This window comes from Orbicella faveolata, unplaced genomic scaffold, assembly GCF_042242905.1.
Source record: "Orbicella faveolata isolate gen_17 unplaced genomic scaffold, um_ofav_v1 contig_25, whole genome shotgun sequence".
NCBI lineage: Eukaryota > Metazoa > Cnidaria > Anthozoa > Scleractinia > Merulinidae > Orbicella > Orbicella faveolata.
This window is the reverse complement of record NW_028301553.1, coordinates 17,710,324-17,730,000: the sequence shown is the minus strand read 5'-3', so window position 1 is coordinate 17,730,000 and position 19,677 is coordinate 17,710,324. Positions and strand designations below refer to the sequence as shown.

The 19,677-nt window shown below is 37.3% G+C and overlaps 2 protein-coding genes across 2 annotated transcripts in view; one reads left to right on the top strand and one right to left on the bottom strand.

The window, feature by feature from the left end:
* LOC110059995 (uncharacterized) overlaps positions 1-11,306 on the top strand; it is a 26,833-nt gene extending 15,527 nt beyond the window's left edge. Inside the window, exons 10-21 of the mRNA XM_020766719.2 lie at positions 2,226-2,331; positions 3,075-3,124; positions 4,180-4,297; positions 4,955-5,070; positions 5,376-5,475; positions 6,120-6,270; positions 6,876-6,942; positions 7,410-7,470; positions 8,723-8,820; positions 9,224-9,350; positions 9,977-10,018; positions 10,638-11,306. Coding sequence (XP_020622378.2) covers positions 2,226-2,331; positions 3,075-3,124; positions 4,180-4,297; positions 4,955-5,070; positions 5,376-5,475; positions 6,120-6,270; positions 6,876-6,942; positions 7,410-7,470; positions 8,723-8,820; positions 9,224-9,350; positions 9,977-10,018; positions 10,638-11,009 — 1,408 coding nt within the window. The 3' untranslated portion in view covers positions 11,010-11,306. The remainder of the gene's footprint in view (positions 1-2,225; positions 2,332-3,074; positions 3,125-4,179; positions 4,298-4,954; positions 5,071-5,375; positions 5,476-6,119; positions 6,271-6,875; positions 6,943-7,409; positions 7,471-8,722; positions 8,821-9,223; positions 9,351-9,976; positions 10,019-10,637) is intronic.
* Positions 11,307-12,219: 913 nt separating this feature from the next.
* Positions 12,220-15,311, bottom strand: LOC110060003 (ectonucleoside triphosphate diphosphohydrolase 1-like). The gene is made up of 2 exons (XM_020766730.2): positions 15,250-15,311; positions 12,220-13,610 (listed from the first exon to the last, which is right to left on the bottom strand). Exon 2 carries the CDS (start codon positions 13,589-13,591, stop codon positions 12,335-12,337), a length of 1,257 nt encoding a protein of 418 aa, XP_020622389.2. The 5' UTR covers positions 13,592-13,610; positions 15,250-15,311; the 3' UTR covers positions 12,220-12,334.
* Between the last annotated feature and the right edge of the window lie 4,366 nt (positions 15,312-19,677).

The following is a 19,677-nucleotide window of genomic DNA, read 5'->3' as shown; positions in this document are numbered from 1 at the left end:
AAAATCGCCAAAATATTCGTCAAAATGGACACTGAAAGTTGGAAACTTCCATTAAAGTTGGTGTTCAGCCTGAAGGAGCTGATAATCGTCATTTAGAAACTGTAATTAATTACATTCGTCAAGTTTTTTGGAAAAAAAAAACACAATAACAACAGAGTTTTGGCAATACTAGTTGCTAAATTCTCCACACAATGGCTTTTTGCCTTTCATTTTCCTGAAATTTTATTGTTTACTTTAAACTAATATTGAAATCTGATTTGTTGTTTTGTTTTACTGTCCCATTCTCAATGGCTGAGAAAAAGATGCGATTTAGAGCAAAAAATAGTGCGATTCGTGAATAAATCGCACCATTGAGAGCCAATCAGATTGCAAGGATAGCCAGTGATTTCAAAATGGATTTAATAAAGTTTTAAATAAAACTGATTGTATATAAGGCTTAACAAATTTAAATAAGACAAATCCATACATCACATTAATGTGTGGTCAACAATGTTAATTAAAAAAAATAGCAAAGAAATCATTGTCTAAATCTCCAAATACAATAAGCTTACTTTTCGAACAAAGTGATTATGATCTCTAAGTATAGTAAACAAATGCAAATCAACTCTAATATGGCAATTTATTTCACTCATGAATATCTAATTTGGACAAAGAGAAAAGGTCACAGTTCATATTCAAACTGAGGCGAAGAAGCGTACTTACTTAAAAGGGTAAAAATATATCCCGCAAATCGACGGCTTTAGAGTCAACTGATCGTTGAATGACCTCTTCCATGACTTACATTTGTAAACAAGTATTTCCTCTAATTCCGTCCAAATGTAAAGCGATGAAATATATTACCCTCTTGTTTCCAAAGTCTTGTGAAGGCGTCTGTGATTTATATTGTTTTCAAACTCAAGCAGTACTGTCTTTGAATTTTAGGTGACCGATGGAGACATTTTAAACTTCTGACGGTTCAAAGCAATGAATATTGACTTTTAAAAGTACAATGGCTCCTGTAGAACCTGCACTGGAGACATGCCAAGTCTGTCCTAGCTTTCGCGAGGAACTTTACTCCCGTTAACTCGATTTGTCGACTTAGGCCCAGTTCAGATGTTGTGCCTCTGCCGTGCCGAACTAAATTCAGGAATTAAGTTCGACAAAAGCACGGCAGAAGCACGGCGTCTGAATCAAACTTTTGAATTAAGTTCGACAAGCTCAGCCGTGCTACACGACTCTGGTACGGCAGCGATTCAAACGTCGTGCTTCTGCCGCGCTAAACAAAATTCATAAATTATGTTAATGTATTTTGGCGGAATTGCGTTCCTACGGGGAGTTAGGAGGAGAATTGTTACGAGGCATCAGTATATCCTGAATTTGGTTCGACTCTGTCACGACGTCTGAATCAGAGTTGTTTTCCTGCCGTGCTACAGTCGAACCTAATTGCAATTTAGTTCGGCACGGCAGAAGCACGACGTCTGAACTAGGCCTTACATGAACACCTGAAAGTGAAACAATTGCAGACGGGTTTCGTTATTTGTGCTTAATTACGAAGCTAGATTTTCGACACGTAAAGAAATGATAAGATGCAGAACTCAAGACCAAGCTCAAAATGAAAAACGACTTATCTTTAAAACTAAAAGCAGGGGAAACTAGAGACCACACTTACAACCGAAATGGCTGACTCAGACTAGTGCGCCGTGGAACACAAGACCACGTGACAGGCGTTGACTGTCGTAAACAAATAAATAAATCCGATCATGACATAGTGTTGCTACACACTTCGAGTAAGCCACACAAAAATACGCTGCTGCGCCACGTCTTTTCGTGTTTGACATATTACTTTGCTCATTATCCTAGAAGCAAAGTTTGCGAAATATGACTACAAAAATAGAAATGAGCTGATATAAGTAGTACCAGATATGTCAGGGCAAGTGGTCAAAGATACATTTCCTCGGGTATTCAGAAAAAAGCACATGTAAAGCGTTTCCACATGACGTCATGGCAGCCTCTCACAGCCTCTATTTTCAAAAATGAGTTGTTTTCTTCCGCTACCATTTTCTTTTGCTTAGAAACACACAGATGGCCGCCATGAAAACGCGCTACAGCAGTTAACGAGTTTTGAAACAAATTACTAACAAAAATATGCCATATTTTCGTTATGCCATAGTAGCCTTTAAGCTAACAGTACATTTATTAGAACATAATAGAATAATACCATGTCGGAACGTATTGTTTTTCTACAGAATATTGAACTCAGAAATCATTTCAAGCACTATTCTTTTTAACAATGGAAGCAAATTTCAGAATTTGAGTGAGCCTGTTGTAATAAATCTCTCATCAGTCACGGAGGTATGATTTATTCTAAATTGCCTTACCGCCTGTGTTTTATTCTTATTTCTTAAATCTGCAATATATAATACTGTTACTTATGTAACTTCTTCTACTGTCTTTGCACTCAATCAATCGCAAAATATGAAAAATACAGGCCTCATTGCTTTAACTATTAGGAAATCTGTAATTTGTACTGGATACAATACAGTCCATCAAAACTGAAAAGGGGGAAAATAAAGGGCATTGAAAAGGTTGACGTGTTCTTGCTTACAATATGCCTCCACCACATTTCATACAGATAGCATTGTCTTTAGTACTTTGTGTATTTATGGAATCAGTAAGGCGTTAGTGCGTGCAAATATTTCCCCGAAACCCAGCTTCTGAAGGTTTTTGCTTGACGTTGACAAGAATAAAGTGTAGACAGTAGTTTAGACCAATCTTCATTGAAATTATTGTCACACATGTGATGACAATCATACCACCATAGAAGTCTTTTGCTAAAAATGTATCATACAGAAACAAATTGTAACCGACTTCTCTCCATGACCTCTTTCATGCCACATCCGAGTCTCAATGATTCCTTGTTCCCTGCTGTTTACCTTTACCTCCTATTTTTGGGTTTCATTCAACCTTCTATGGTTCTTTCAGTTCCCATTTTCCCAGTGGATCATTGTACACCGATGAAAGATGGATTAGTTCATTCAGATAGCATCACGTCATTTGCTGTGTTCTTAAGTGGTACACGCAATTTCTTTTTACAGGTAAATGACGACGCGTCACCGATTTGTGCATTTCTTGATCTTAATACAGAGTAAGTATTTGACATTTTTGACTAAACGAGACTCTGTATTACGGATGTAGAGCATGCAGAAAAACAACATGAAAAAGAATTACAAGTTAACGTTTTTGTTCTATTTCATAACACTTCTAACTTCAAACTGGTCAAGAACACTGACTTTGCCAAATTATGTAGAAAATAACCGCTGGTTATATTTAAGTTTTTTAGCCAAATAACAATATCAATTAGTTATTTATCAGTTACAGATATTATTTAGATAGAATCTTACGTTGAAAAATCTCCTTCCACGTTTACACACATAAGTATACGTTTTCTTAAGATTTATCCTGTAACTATTTCTCATTTACATATTCAATATATTTAATTTGTTTATCTATTCACGACCCCAGAAGCTGCAAAGCTTAAATCCTCATCGTGGACAAAAGAAGGTTTTATTATTATTATTATTATTATCATCATTGCAATTATTATTATTATTATTATTGCTTAAAGTTTGAGGGTAATTTCTTTTTATTAATTGTTTTGATTACTTGTCGCGTACAATCGATGACACAAACCGCAGATACTTTTCTTACATAGAGTGTTTTCCACAACCATGGTAGTTGTGCTATTATTCCGAAAGCCTGTGGACATATTTCTCGTAAAAGTTTAATTCGGCTGTCAATTAGCAAGTTATTGTAGGATCACATTCTGAAGACATATCTCAAGATTAAATTATATTATATACAATTAACACTGGAAATATTTGTCAGCCATACTTGTAGCCTGGTAAGAATTATTTCAGCTTCAGCTCCAGACCTCAGTGTTCCCAAACTAAAAGGTAGTCTGCGGGGCGAAAATGGATTTTAGTAGACCAGTTAATCTCTTTTGTCTAAAAAAAATTACAATGATTACCTAAAGGGTGGTGAAGTTGCAAATGGCTAGAGGTCCATGCGTCTTATATATTGAGGTTTTCTTTTGTGATGAGCTCGTAGACAACTACATCTCACTTAAGTATCCTCGTTAGAAACATGTGTGTGAAAATCATAAAAAAACTTAAGAATTTTCCTCTGAATTGTTCACTGTAGCCCTCCATCTTGGTCACCTTCAGGCTGTTTTGTACACAAGTACAGTTCATCACACACAGTTTGCCACTGTTATCATATGACAAGTTTTGCTGTTCTTATGGACATTCATGGTGCTTTTGTAAGTTTAACCTTAGGTAGAGAAGGCGTATTCTGAGATGTGGAACCAGATTTTCTCAAGTCTCCTGACTAATAAAAACTTGGTGCTTTCCTGTTTAAAGAAACCGAATGTTCAAAATTTAAAAATGATCAAAGAATTGCCTCAAGTAGTTTAAAATCGGTCATGATCAATCGTTAAAGAATTTTTCATTTGAAATTATGCCCTGATGAACAATGACTGTCTCTAATAAAAATTTACTGCCCCATTCTTCAATCCTTCCTGCATTTAATTTTACCGGTGTCATGGCAGATTTGGACCCACCCATTTACTAACAGGTATCCCCCTCTCTAGAATTTACCAAACCACTCCCCTCCCGGCCATTTTGCACTTTTGTTTTCAGAACCCCAAATTGTGTAGTCGCATTCCATTTACAAGCTTTACGTTTTGTCAATGTTCTTTGTCAAATTAAAACGTGTAGAAGTTGGGCGACTGGACTAGCGAAAATTATCTATTCATTCAAAAGCCATCCCATTCGACTCTTCCTATATATGAAAAAATATGTTTGACTGATATTTCCTGATGGATAAAACTTTCAGTTTTTAGTGTACATATCATTTACATGTGTTAAGTGTAAATCTCAGTATCTGTCATGACTGATAAATGTTACGTTGTTAACAGGAAGGTGATTCAATACCTGAGGATCATGAGCTGGCCTTGTCAATCGTGTCCATCATCGGATGTTTGATCTCCTTCATTTGTTACGTCACATTGCAATTCTCATTTTACTTTTTAAGGTATGATCTATTTCTTGAAGTCATGTCTATATCCTTTAAATAGTCAAGCTATCCATCATTTTATTTATTTGAAAGTGAACTCTCAAAGTCCATAAGTATTAATACAACAGGCAGGCCAATTGTGAGAAATGAAACTTATAACATGGCTTCGAGGCTAAAAATCCTAAAAAAGAAATCACTTGGAGGTTGGAATAAACAAATTGTTCTGTTTAGTTCTCTTAAATGATATGAATCAGTTCTCATTCAGCGCATTTGATTCCGCATTTTCATTGTACCTAATTAAACATAAACATTATTTTACTCAGGAGACGCACAGAGACACTGTATATCCACATGAACCTTGCAGCAGCTGAGAGCCTCGCTATTTTCTTTTTTCTTCTCGGTTATCCTGGAGTTCGAATAAAGGTAAGTCAATGAATTCATTTGTTTTTCATTCTTCCTCATTAAGAAAGAGTAAATCTTCAGATCCTTCTTCCCTTTTCTTTGCAAGAGACCTGTTTATATCGCTGTTGCCACCCAATTCAGACCACGTGATTATTCGTTTGGGAGGTTACAATTGTGCAATTTGCCACAGATAATTGATTGCACGGGAGTATGTATAAACAGAAAAGTTGTAACCTCCCAAATGAATCATCACATAATGTGAATTGGGTGGCAACACGCTAGCCGAATCCGTCTATTGGGACCCTCCTTTTGAGCACCTCGATTTATCGTACCTTTCGTAAACAAATCATTGACATGAAGCTTTCAAGTTAATTGTAGTTGCCTCTGTCGATGGAGTCTGTTTGGTAATCAGATTGTGTGTGCAAGGTGTGAATAGGTGAATCTGTAACGGTCGAGAGTGTGTTATCAGCTCATCTTTCAAGTGTTGCATCAAAGGAAAAGATCAGTTTATCTTCTTGGTATTTTCATGTGAGATTTAAAGGTGTCTGATAGTGATTCGAAACTTTCTAAGAATTTCTTAGTAAAGTATAAAGTACATCATAAGTTGTTGGGAAACGTTTTTTATGTTATGTTTGGTGATTTTGATCTTGTGTTGTTGTTTTCAGGGTGTGTGTTTCGCCTTTGCTGTTCTTCTTCATTATTTTCAATTGGCGGCGTTTTGCTGGATGATGGTAGAAGGTATTAATCTATTGAGGGGGATGGTGAAAGTGTTTCGAGTTACCAGCCGATTGAGAATTTATTCTCTTTCTGCCTGGGGTAAGCACATTCTTCCTATTTTCATCCGTTCGTTTCTACCGTTAAATAAGATTATACAAAAAACAAATTGATGTAGAAAATTGGACGAAAATGCCGCAGAAGTGTTCTTAAAACACTTTTCAAATAGAAAAGAAAATGTGGCTGTAGAGCAACATGTACAACATCGTGCAGATAATAGTAACAGGGCTAAGTAAGTAAAGTCTTGTTACTCGATCTGTAATATTACAAGTGATAAATGAAATCAGACGACAGTGTAACAGGACTGTTGGATTTCACGGTTAAATCGCGAATGTGGTGATCGGACTAAACTGAACGTAGCCAAGTGTAAGAACAGTCGAGGAAAAAATTGGACGAAGCAAATACTGTAACCTCTTTTTATCTCCCTATCAAAACTACTGGGAAAAACATTTCTGAAAGATGTTAGGAATAAAAGAAAGACACTTCAGTTACAGGATGTCACCAAATATAACACCATTGTCGCGCAAATGTTATTTTTGGACTGCTTTGTATTGAACGCTTGTTAGTGGGCCTTGAGAATGGAAACTTTAGTGAAAAACGTCGTCATAATTGAGGATGAATAAAACCTATTTTTATTTCCATACCAGGTCTTCCTGTTCTCGTTGTAGCAGTAACAGCAAGTATTTCCCGCCATCAATATCTAAGAGATGACTTGTAAGTTAATAAGTGTTCTTATTCCTGCATTGTATTGAAGCTTAAACCCATTTCATTATTATTTTCCGAGTTAATTTGGGAGGAGATCATGACAAAACACGATGCCCTAGCTTGCGGGCTTTGAAAGCAGAAGAACGACGGAGTAGTAAGTAGCTGCAGCCTAGAAAGTTGCCACTTCTGCCTTGTTTTCGATGTGATGTCTTAGAAACATATTATTATATGTTACCCTTTCCTTACAGCTGTACATGCTGACAGGCTCAGAAACTTAAAACGTCATCTTTTCAAAATGGCCATGATGTTAATTTGCTTTTATCAAATTCCATTTTACAATTACTAGTTACTGAAAACCACTCTCTTGCCAGTGAAGGAAAACAATTTGTTATGACTAAAAAAGAGTTTCAAACGTGAAACTGAACATGCAGTAGGAGCTCTTAAGATCCGTTTCATTGTTTGTATTCTCCCGGCAGTTGCTGGATTTCTCACCAGGTCATTTGGTCATTTGCTGGACCTGTGGCCTTTATATTATTGGTAAGTACACGTAAGCCACAAAAAAGATTCTCACCTGTGACATTGAAAGTCCATCATTTTAACAGATATTTCAATATTCTTCCACTGGCTGCCTAATAAAATCCAATAGGACTAGGCAGATCATAGAGTTGATTACTTAAATAAACTTTGTTGAAAGCATAAGGGACGGTGTTGCACAAAAAATATTTTCCCAAGATTACATTAGGTTGGAATGAAACACCTAAATTGGAAAAAAAATATCCAGTAGATATCAAAGAAATTATGTTGCATTCCACTGGATAAAATAAAACATACTTTAGCCCTGACAAAGAAAATGATTTAATCTCTCAAGGCCCCACTCCACCCTTCCCTCAAAGGAAGACGTGTCGTTTCAATAATTATTCAACATGCGTTTGATAGAAACTACTTTTCTGAACGGAATGTGCAAATGCCTGGATAGATTATTCGGGCAAATCTTAGGTTAGGTCAGGATATTACATGTGAATCTTACATGCAGTGGCTAATAAACAATTAGTGTACAATTTCTGTCGGTTGAACGTTGGCACTAAGCGAAGACATCTACCAAAGTCTATGAAAACGTACTGAGTAGACCAGCTAGACACCGCATAGAGACGGGCAGTCTACTGGCTTTAAAAGTATAACCCAATAACATATCTGTTTAGAATAGAGCAACGGCAGTAAAACTGGTTTATGAACAGTTTCGTTGAAATCTTTCAGTGGTGATGGAAACAAGTTCTAAGCACCTATTATTGATCGATCCTTGTAAGACTGTGTGTCTCTGCCAATCAGATGACGACTTTGCCAATACCGGCCAGCCATTGGGTTTGCCTGGTTTCATAAAATATGCTATAAGGGTCTCATTTTACATAGTCTTAAAATTGAACTTTGGTGTGACAAAGATAAGTGTTAGCTTAAACCCAGTTTAGATTAGGTCTCACTTGTGTCGAAAATGCATGGAATTCTCATTTGCTTTGGCTTGACCCTTCTACGCTTAGTGATTGGCTAAAAAAACTCGTGCCACTTTCTCAACCAATCAGAAGTAAAACCAAAACCACTTGTGACTCGCTCACACTCGTTTTCCCGCTCCTCTCGTCAGCAGCAGTTATTGGAGTCGAGTCTTGGTTTATTGGATTGTCTGTGTCGTCTGTGATTGGCCAGAGTGATTACTTTGGTTTTGGTTTTACGGCACTCAATTGAAAACTGCCTTACATGACGACTAAACGTATTTAGATAATCCTTTTTGCTTTTGAAGGTAAACTTGGCTGTTCTCGTTGTGGCTATCAAGATTGTGATACGAAAGACTCGTTACAAAGAAACTAGCACATTATCAACCTTTGAACAAGAAATAAGGTATTGACATACAGTATAAAATATCGTTAATTTTTCCCGCAAGGATTTTTCTTAATATGATATAGATTAGTGTTAAACTTCACACTTTAGCGAGATCGCATGCGGATTAAATTTTTAGTGGAAACTCTCAGCTGTGTACACGTTCGTTCAACAATGTTGAAGTTTTAAGGTCGCAAAACGCAGATTGCCATTGTTTTAACCTTCCTGGGAAAATGATATTTATAAGTCTTCCTCCCAAACTTGGGAGAAGGAGAAAATGTCCTCAATTTTTAGACAACCTCCAGCCACTGCACATTGACAAATAGCTGATCTGTACATTAGTTCAAGCAATAACATTGCAGTGTCTGCATTAGTATATTAGTAGCATTGTGCTAACTGCTGTTTTTGCTGTTGTTATCTTTAGAGCGGCTTTCAAGACTTTAGTGATCCTTACTCCGTTGTTGGGTGTGACTTGGCTCTTGGGCTTTATTTCTATACACAACAACTCCCTTGTGTTCCAGTACCTGTTTGCTGTCGTTAATTCCTTGCAGGTAACCGTAAAACAGTTTTGTAAACTGTGCACAAAATCAAAAACGAGGGCTGGGGCGGGGAATGGCTCTGCATGGGGAAGAGGAGAGTATAACGGAGAAGCTCCACTCCAAGATGGAAATTCTTGGCCATTTATGATATATATTTTACTGAAACGGTACCTTCCATTGGATATAGTAAAGAACGTAAAAGTAAAGGAAAAGTAAAGGAAAAGTAAAGGACGTTTTGCCTAATAATCGAGCGACTTTTACTAGATTTTCATTTTAAAAAAATCCTTGAAATCCTTGGATGGCTCAGCCGTTGAGTGCATCGGCTCGAGACAGTTTTCGTAACCCTTTTCGGTCAATTAACTCGTGACATCCCTTGCACTATTCTTGCTTCTACTTGTAAAAATCCTTCTTTTTCAGTTCCTGTAATTATTTTTGCTAATTTACCAATAAACTAATTCTGACTTCAAGCCAAAAACTTAAACTTTGTTAAAGAACTGTCCAAGTAATGTATATATAACTGAGTACTGTGATCACTTGCACTGGATGGCTCCAGTAGAAAATAGTAACACCTAGACTGTGAGCTACCGACTCCACTGGCTTTACACTTGTTTTGATGTATGTTTACTGATTCTTTACAGGGACTGTATTTCTTGATAGCTCAATACCACTTTGATGACGATGTAAGTACTGAGTATGTAATCATGTGCGTCTAATAACATGCATCAAAATCGCATTTTATAGTACAAGTTTTGGGTGAACACGATCGCCGGGTCATGTAAATTTATTTTACACGATACTACATCTAGACAGGTGGTTACCATGGTTATTGGACCTTCACTTAACTGCTAACTGTTAGCTTTTCTATATTTAAGAATATCGGCAAATTTTCCCCTCACAGTGGTTGCCAATTGCTTTTTCAAATACTGCACGAAGGAAAACAGTTTATTTTTAAGTGGGAATCTTTTCCAGTTCGATTCATATTTCACAAAAGCGACCTGCAAAGCGCAAATAAATGTTGAACTTTGATATTTTATCTTTCCGCGAGAGTGGGTCGCATATACGAATTAATTTAACAACAGAGTTTTCAAAGAAACAATCATTAAAAGAAATACTTCACTGAGCTAGTTTGTTCGAAACGTATTGTGGAATATTGGTCTCTTTATTTATTTTCAGCAAGTTTATGGACCAAGGTCCGTACGAATCGAAGAACTCGACCAACGTTTCCCTAATACACACAGCTCATGGACAACGGACTGATTTGCGACCATGGAATGAAAACTGTTCTTTTTTTCTTTTCAGATCAAGACAAATGCACGCCGTGCGTCCACTCGAGTGAAACGCTTGTTTAGTTTATCAACGTCGAAGTCCACCAGCTCTTTAAGTGGAACCTTTAGTGACAACAAAAAATCTGCAGTTTCGCCTCAACAGAAACCTGAAGACCAAGATCATAATATGAAAAGAGTGAATAACTCGAAACAAGGCTCTGATGACCAAGACAATAACGAAAATTACTTGGCTTGCAAACAACAAAGAAGCTTGGAGAAGCAGGATGATTCAAAGGCCATGCCGTCCGAGCTCCAAAAAAAAGCTCCAAATGAGCCAAACAGCGAGGAAGATCGTGTTCACGGCGCAAATGACTCCAAGCAACACGTCACTGTGACACGCTTTTAGTTGACGTTTCGCGTGTTCAAAGTTAGATTAGAGATCACCGGGGTCAATATAGACTCTTTGGGTGTTAATTATTGACTGGAGTAATAAAATAAGCGTTATTTTGAGTCAAGTTGACTCTTCCTTTTGTCCATGCAAGATTTGTAAGATTTAATGAACGTACATAGCGGAAAGGAAACTGTCTAGCCTTTTTTATGTTGTTTTTTTCCAAGGGGTAACCCGAAAGAAGTTCATGGCTAATGGTGTTGATCTGTGTTAGTATTAGAATTAGAGCAAATTAAAATTATTTGCCTTATGTAAGTTCTTTTTTTGTGAAAAATGTTCTCAATCCGCTTTGAAGAAAGTGGATAGAGGCCACCGGACACATCCTATTTGCCTTTTTTCAACCAGAAATTTCGCAGTGTATGGAAACGAATTTATCCTTGAATGTCAAACTCAGAGATCCTAACATTGTACCAGTTACTAAGCTGACCAAGCTCCTTAAACAGCTGCAGCTAAGATGGCTCCGTAGTGTGCACTGAGACTGAGATGCAATAAGTTTTGAGTTTTACTAGTGGGCGGAAATGTAAAGGACACGAGGGAAGCATAGAAATGTCAAATTATGAGGCGAAATCGAGACGGTGCTTTTCCCACGATACTGCACGATGAGATGTCAAAGAAATTAAGCTCGTTCACCGAGAACTTCTCGCATGCTTACTAGTCGCTATGAGAATAGATCGAGACCCTGTATGAAAATGACATCGCCCCAACGCCAAGCCACCTGGGGTACAACTATTTGAACACTTAATTTTTAAAATGTTATTTATTGTTTGCTAGTCGAGAATAGTCATTTTCAAACCCAGGCCCCTGGCCCAGGCCGTGCCTTAGACGTCATCCTCGTCAACGCTTAGCATTTTTGGGAGCAATATTTTTACAAGTAGATTCGATTTTAACGTCAAGCTTAGCGTAAATATTTTGACGTATGTCCGCTAGCCACGACAATTTTGAATATTTTGACCATCCCATCTTAAACCAAACGATTGTGAAACGATTCTCCCTTGAAAGCAAAGGTGCTAAACTGCTGCTTGTGGCTATCGTTGCCAGTTTTGTTGCGTCAGATTAACGTTGTGCCCAATGTTGTAGCTTTACCCGGGGTTTAAATTAACTTCGGTGAAATCCTAACCATCTGATGGAAGAAAACCGGAAGCGAAAAATAACATAAACTAGTCTTCCGTTAAGTTAGAGATAACTTTATTTAATTTCCCTTAGGTAAAGATAGTAAGTTAATAACCTCACAACTCGGTAGCTTCCCTTCACCCATGCCAAATGATGCCAGACCGAGGACAAATTCAAGCATTTAAGATGCCTGTGTTATGCAACACCGCACCCAAGGTCCAACCCAAATCAAACCCATTCAGCGAATTAGCAACTGTTATTTTCCTGTATGGGCGAAGTCCATACCCTTCAGTTAACAACTCGTAGATGTAGTTTGCACCAAAGCAATCATTTTTAGCATAGGGATCTTCCTTCAGCTCATTATAATCTGTTTTACAGAACAATTTGGAATACAACCGGATTTTCGCTGGTGAAACTTGGTTGTTTTCACAATCGGAACAAACCGCTTTAATCCCTGTTAAAACATAATAGAACGCCGAAAACGCGTAAAATTTTCCTTCTAATTTGGGTTGATCAGAAAAAGGACACTCTTCCAAATCTGGTGAATGACAGAAAAATATCTTACTTATTATTCGCCTACAAAGATTTACTCGAGCTGTCCCTTCGAATACCCTTTCTTGATCATCAAATGTAAGGGGCTCCTTAAATCCTTTATTGTGGCAAGGGCTTTTTACGACACACTCGGAATTTTCATCACAATTCTCTTTTTGAGCAATGACTCTCAGATAACGTTCTCGAGCTTGATCTTGTCCAAAACCCAGATAACTACGAGCAAAAATACTAAAGTTTCGTCCGGCAATAGCTATGACCATGACATCTGAGTGATTGCTATTAAATATCCAGGTGTTTTGATGGGACGCCCCTCCCAAATCTAAGCTGCCGTAGGTAAAACCTTTCAAGCGGTATGCACCCGCCAGAAAATTAACAGTAACCCAAGAATATATCCCTTCGGTTTGGCCGGTAATAATTCTAGCGTCATTATCATCCTGAAACATAAATGGACATTTGTCTTTGTCATTAAACAGTTTTTGAACTTCATTTAAGATAGCGTCTGCTTGATCTTCAGGCAATAATCTCATTCCTGCTGTCGCTAACAAAAATATGGGTGTGGATGCCTGCTTGTCTTCTGGAATGGTCTTCTTGGCAGATTCCAGTAGGGGCGTCATGTATTCTTCAACTTGGGAGGGGTCCTCAGCAAGGCTTGAAAGACCAGGCTCTACTTTGGAAGGAGAAGGACTAAGCTCCAGAATATCCGAAGGTTTCAGGGTAGGTCCGCTTGCCAAAAACTGGTAGATTTCCATGCGAGTGCCACTCGATCCAGCATCAAACAGTATGGCATACTCAGTTTCACTTGAAAAAGTATGTACTGGAATGGATTTGGTGCGACAAGTGAGACATATCACACCCAACAACAGCAAAAACGCCTTCATATTGGTTTCGTGCCACCACCTGACAAGAAATTAAACAACAGCCGTTATCACCAACATTTATCGCAGAAACGTTTAAAAAAATTAGTGGAGGGAGCTCAGAACAACCTTAAATTCTACACCCTGCTCTCCCACCCCAACAGAACCTGAACCCCTGCACAGAATTATTTTAAACTTTGCAAAACTTTGTGTCTGAACATTCTGATTAACACGATAATAAAGAATGGGGACTATACTGTTGACCTGTTTGTTCAAAAGATGACCTCAACTTGTTTACCAGTAATTGTGCATTCGGCGTATTCGATACCGTTATTGTAGCATCATCAGATAATAAAGGCCAATAGCATTGATTCATCAAGGCATAAATGCTGGAAAGAGCTGCAAACTGCGATGTTGCTATAGAAGGAGCAACATGATGGTTTGCGCATACACAAGGTTGTGGCAGTGCACTCTGTCATCCTGTCTTGGAAAATAGCTAAAAACCAATACAAATTTGTTCTTCCTTTGACAATTCATTTAATATCGTCATTTTTTCTCAGCGCTCTAAGTGCATTTTGTGCAAGCAAAAGGTAATTAGTCAATTTCAGAACTGTTCTGACCAAAATGAGGCAAAACTGTAGTAACAGATTCCCTTTAAGCTCTACCAGAAATAATCAAGCTATTGCCGTTGTGGTTTTATTTCAGACCCCAGAAGACGTGGATTTAGTTTATGTTTTTAGCTCATTTTTTGATGGCTCATAAACACGATTATCGGCCTCCTTATATTGGCAAGACAATTGCCAGAATACATACATATTTTTCTGAAAAGCAACAGGTGCAAGCATTAACATTAACACAATATAAGTATTCTATAATTATTTCGAATGCCACGCGTCATAAGACGTTTCTCTTGAACTCCAGGCCTCATTGATTATAATATAGGAACAAACGTTAACATCATCCAGCTCTTCAAATATAGAGACCAATGCTTAGTTCTGTGATACTGATATATCAAAATAAGTCGAAATATAAATAACGCAAAAAGTTTGTTTTTCCCTGAACGATCGACTCACTGTTGAAAGACTTGAAAGAACGTAACGATTCAAGTAGATCTGACTTTCATTTCAGTTGTTCTCTTCTTTGTTCTGTCTTCCCTTAAATGTTCAAACTAGATATGTTTTAAAGAGTATCAAGCGATAAAGCAAATCGGTGACATCAGTGAAATTTATGGCTCTGCGCAGCAAACGAATACGTTGTTTCGAGTCATGAAAGTATGAATTTTGGTGGCGGAGCATTTAGCGATAGATGACCACGTGTGCATTTTTATTTAAAAGTTAGCATTGTCTTTGCATAATTTGGTTGATCCAGATATCAGGAGATAATGCTTAAAAAATATTAGTTAAATTCAAATTATCCAGTTGGGATATGTATTATTCTTATCAAGCCTCAATTTGTTGAATCTCCATGTCGCCACTGAATGTAAGTTACTCAGCCTACTCAAAAGAGTAGTAAGCTTTCCATAGCAAAGGTTAGTAACCGAGGTCTGTCTACCTAAAATTTGCTTAAAAAGGGTATAATAATAACATTATTGCAGTAAATTTGTTACTTTCTAGAAAGGAGTGTGTGAGGTGTTAGGCAAATAATTTACAGAAGAACGTTGGGAATAATAAATCATTACTTACTAAGAAGGAAGTCTTCACTCGAGTCCTGTCTGAAGACAACCAACAATGCAGTTACGTGTTATAAGCTAAGTATTTTTATTACTAGAAAATTGCTAATTCTTTTGTCCAATGAACAAGACATCATGACCCGTGACACGTTTTATATTTGCATACATTTTGCATCAATTGAATTTCGCATTTGTGTTGAAGAGAAGAAAATAATATTAATTTGGGAAGGCAATTTGTCTGAAAACTGTGCAAAATTTGCTGTCCGTGGCTTGAACAAAGGGAAACCTCCTTACTCTCTCTCAATTTCGACAATAAATTAAGTGATAAGTCTCGCAGAACGTTATGCGTGCAGATGGTGTGGTCCGAACTGAAAATGCCTCGGGCTTGGGTCCAGGAACGACCACGAAGGACATTTGTTACGCTTCCTGTACATGTTATGAGGTTGATCAGTGAAGATCCAAAGTTACAAGTGTCGTCTGATTACAAAGTCTCGTAATAGGCTTTTAAAAATATTTCATTCAGTCTGTCAGTCTCACAAGACACTTCAATAAAATGATAACAGATATAATTAGCATGGTAAAAATGAGTTTCCAGAAATACCCAATTGAACGAAGAATTAAAAAAGAACAGCTACTCTTCCGACAATTAAACGGTATCTGTAAAAGACTCTACTGGTAGTAAAAATAAGAATTGTAGCGAGGTGATATTCAAAGACAGGCTTAAATTGAACATGTAGCGCTGGAAACCATGGCAACACCCTTAGCCGTTTGGAACTGTTTTCCTAGAGAAATTATTTTGCGGATGTTTTATTGTGATCCATAGTCAAATAGACTGAAGGTTAAATTTGACGCAATAGCCGAGTTGTTTTACTTGCATTTAAAGTGATCATTGGGTGTGATGCCAGTCTCTCCATAGCTACTCAATATTTCTAGTTTATGATCGACGAGTATTATTTTGTTATTTTCTCACCTTGTTTGACGAATATTCATGATTCAATTTTCTGCCACAGGCATTCAATATTCATGGGTGTGAACTAAAATATTCAGTATTTCTTTATGAGTGTTGGGCAGTGCCAACACTTACTGCACCACTTCTTATGCCTCAACGCGATAGCAAAGAAAGTTGTAAGAAAATGTTGAAAATAAATTTCAACGTATAAGCTATTTGCATTTACTTTCTAGGCTAGGATACTAAATGACGACAGATATTGCGGTATTAATCTCGACTTATTATAGTACAATAGCTATTTATCGTGCAATTTACTCGTTTTACCATCAAATAATGTTTTCACAGGTAACCAGTCGCTCTAAAGAGTTAGTATAGCTGTGAAATTCAGTTTGAAAATATCGGTTGCGGTCTCAACTGAAGGAACAGCATTAAAAAAACCGTGACATCCTTTTCGGCTCGATAGCAACTAAATTTGTAAGTAGCAATTTCACCAAATTTCAACGAATAATGTATTTGCACTTACTTTCTAGGCAAAGTTACTAAATGCCGCAAGATATTGAGGTACTAAACTTTACATATTATGGTATGAAAGCAATTTATCGCTCGGTTATGAGAAGTTTTTAGTTGGATTCGCATTAAATTGAGGTGGAATATATTAACGTCGATGTCAGCATGGCAACAAGTCAGGAATAAATTACATCCGGGAAAGATCACAGATAAATTGTCAACGTGTCAGAAAAACAACTATTATTTCAAGTAAGTTGTTTGAGACAAAACTTGTTCAAATCAGAGCTGGTAATAATGATAGTTATAATATATTTTAAATCTTGGCACAGGACGTGGTTGCCCATTCTCCCGAGACAGGAGTTCTCGACAAAAAAATAAAAAAAAAAAATAAAAAACAAGGAAAAAAAACAACAACAAATGTGAGAATATATCATATACTAACAACTACATTTAATTTGACTTAGTAAATTGCAAGTCATTATCTGATTTTAAGTTAAATTTAGGAAAACACGTGAAATGAGTAAAGTAAATTGTACTTAAGAATTATTTTTTAATTATCCTTTTTGTCTAGCTTATGCATATGTGCATATATGTTTGGTACAGTTGATGTGATGTCTTGCGGGACTTTATCAACTAAATAAATGTAGATGTAGATGTAGATTTGTATTGGTAAAAAAACTAAACGACGAAAAGCGAACAAACAAAAACTATGTTAATAATTTTGTGCATACGTCGCTGATTACTGCTAAGATATCCGGATGTTACGTGTTATGTTACGAAGAAGAAGACTTAGCAGCCTAAGGTAACTGGTCCAGATGCAAGAAATAGTGTAAGAGAAAGAATTTTGTTGGTAGCAGCGGTTATAAGAATCCTGTACCTCATACCTGTTACGGGGCTTAAAATTAGAAATGTTGATTGGACCTTGTTGGTTAAAACTAAAAATACAATCAATGACTCTTCGTGTCTGCTTCAACGAGCGCAATAGAGGTTGTAGAATCCGCATGAATGTCTCAGGAGTAGAGTAAGGAATAATATTCCATTGCACAATACATATATCTTATTTGCCGGCTTATGGTCGGTCCGTATGGTGAAAAACTGTGACCTCGGGCTTGAAAATGCTGCCCGAGGCCGCAGGCCTCGGGCAACATTTTCAAGCCCGAGGTCACAGTTTTTCACCATACGGACCGACCATAAGCCGGCAAATAACATGTTTATTATTTTTTTTCCTGCAGTAAATTGGTTTTGCCGATTACAAATGGGTTTGTTTATACAACTCTTGTCATTGAATCGGCTTGCAGGCCGTCTACTAACGATTTTTAAAAAATCTCGGCAACGAGTGAGTAACTCAGATAGTAGACAAAGAAAGATGTATTAAAAAACAGATTTTTTTCGAACTACTTTGTGTTAGTTGCATTTATTCCACCAGTTAAGTTCTCCAAAATTGTTTTTGCGGGGTGAACTTTCGTGCGATGTTTAAAGTTTTACTACAAAAACAATTTCTGTCAGTCGTTGCTTTTAAAATCACTTGAAATCAGACTTTTCTACCGTAAATTGAATAGCAGAAAGCGGGGAAATTCGTTAAGTGTATTCCACAGAAATTCTCCTAAATACAGCAATGATCAGAGAGGTAAATTAAACTCGACTGACATTGACTCAAATTTTACGGCGAAAGAAACACAGGATTACGCGCCATTACAGCGCCAAGCTACAAACAACCAAGTAAACTCTCACAACTTCAAAACACTCAATTGAATTTACTTACAGCGACTTTCCTTGCCATATAAAACTTGCGTTCCTTGCCATATAAACTTGCGTTGACTAATCGTCGATAGATGTGTAAAAAAGGCAAAAGATTGACGATTACCGCTAACTTTTAGAAGCGAAATCCAGGCAGCGAAGAAAAAATCCGGCCCGTGGGCCGTATCGTAAAAGGCTGGATCGGTCACGTGCGCATGTTTAGCCAATCAAGTTCGAGGATTTAGGAATCCGGCCCGCTCAGATGCTTGATAAAAAAGTAATAACTACTTATTAACGGAGAGTGAGGTCTTTACGGGAAAATCTCAAACCGAGACTTTACCGCGTACACGAATTCCTAGGAAGAAGGTGGTTGGAGAGAGTCATTTACTTAACAACAACAATAACAAGAACATCTTTTATTTAAACACGGTGGGTTTTAAAGCTAAATTAACTTATGGGGCCGTGTAAATAATGTTAATAGGATAATAAAATAATTGAAAAAATGCAAAAAAGATATGAATAAAAGAGGCAAGAGCATCTCGTCGTTGATTTCTTGTCAACCTAGCGTGCAAGGAACACGTGCATATTCTGATGCGTTTATTTTGCAGTTTAATATGATATCCGCCATGCTTCGCGCTTTATTGTCGATCATCAAGCATTGTGAATAGTATAGTAGTAGAACTATAGTAACAAGTGTCGTGTTTCTGTTCGTTTCGTCAGTTTCAGTAGGTTGCTGAGTTTTTCGTCTAAAAGGGTGAGCGTTGTAATTGTTCATGTGAATAACACGTTTAAGGCATCTGTTTTCGTCAGATAAGCTGTGAAGTATGTCAAAAACTAGTCGCACTAATCTCATCAAGGTCTTGATAGTCGTGCTTTGTGTGAGGTCGGGTTGTAGGATGGTTCGTCAAGTAATCTGTCGGTATGCGTTGGTTTCCCGCACACTGTCGATCACAGTTCGTTGTTATCACTGCTTATCAAATTGTGTAGAAAGGGAAGTTTTCCATTTTCTTTTGATCTCTTTCGTAAACTGAATGTCGGGCTTCGGTACTTGGTATAAAGTTTAAGATTGACATAACTCAGGGCGCGTCCACAATACGTCGGAGATATTTGAAAACGCAGCTTTATTTCTACAATTAGGTCTGGCGTCCACACTAATCCGTCACAAAAACGGAGCTACGTTTCCCTGTTCGTTTCATAGAGATCATCAATCAGTACCTGAGTGGAGCTTGAAAACCTCCCCGGACCATC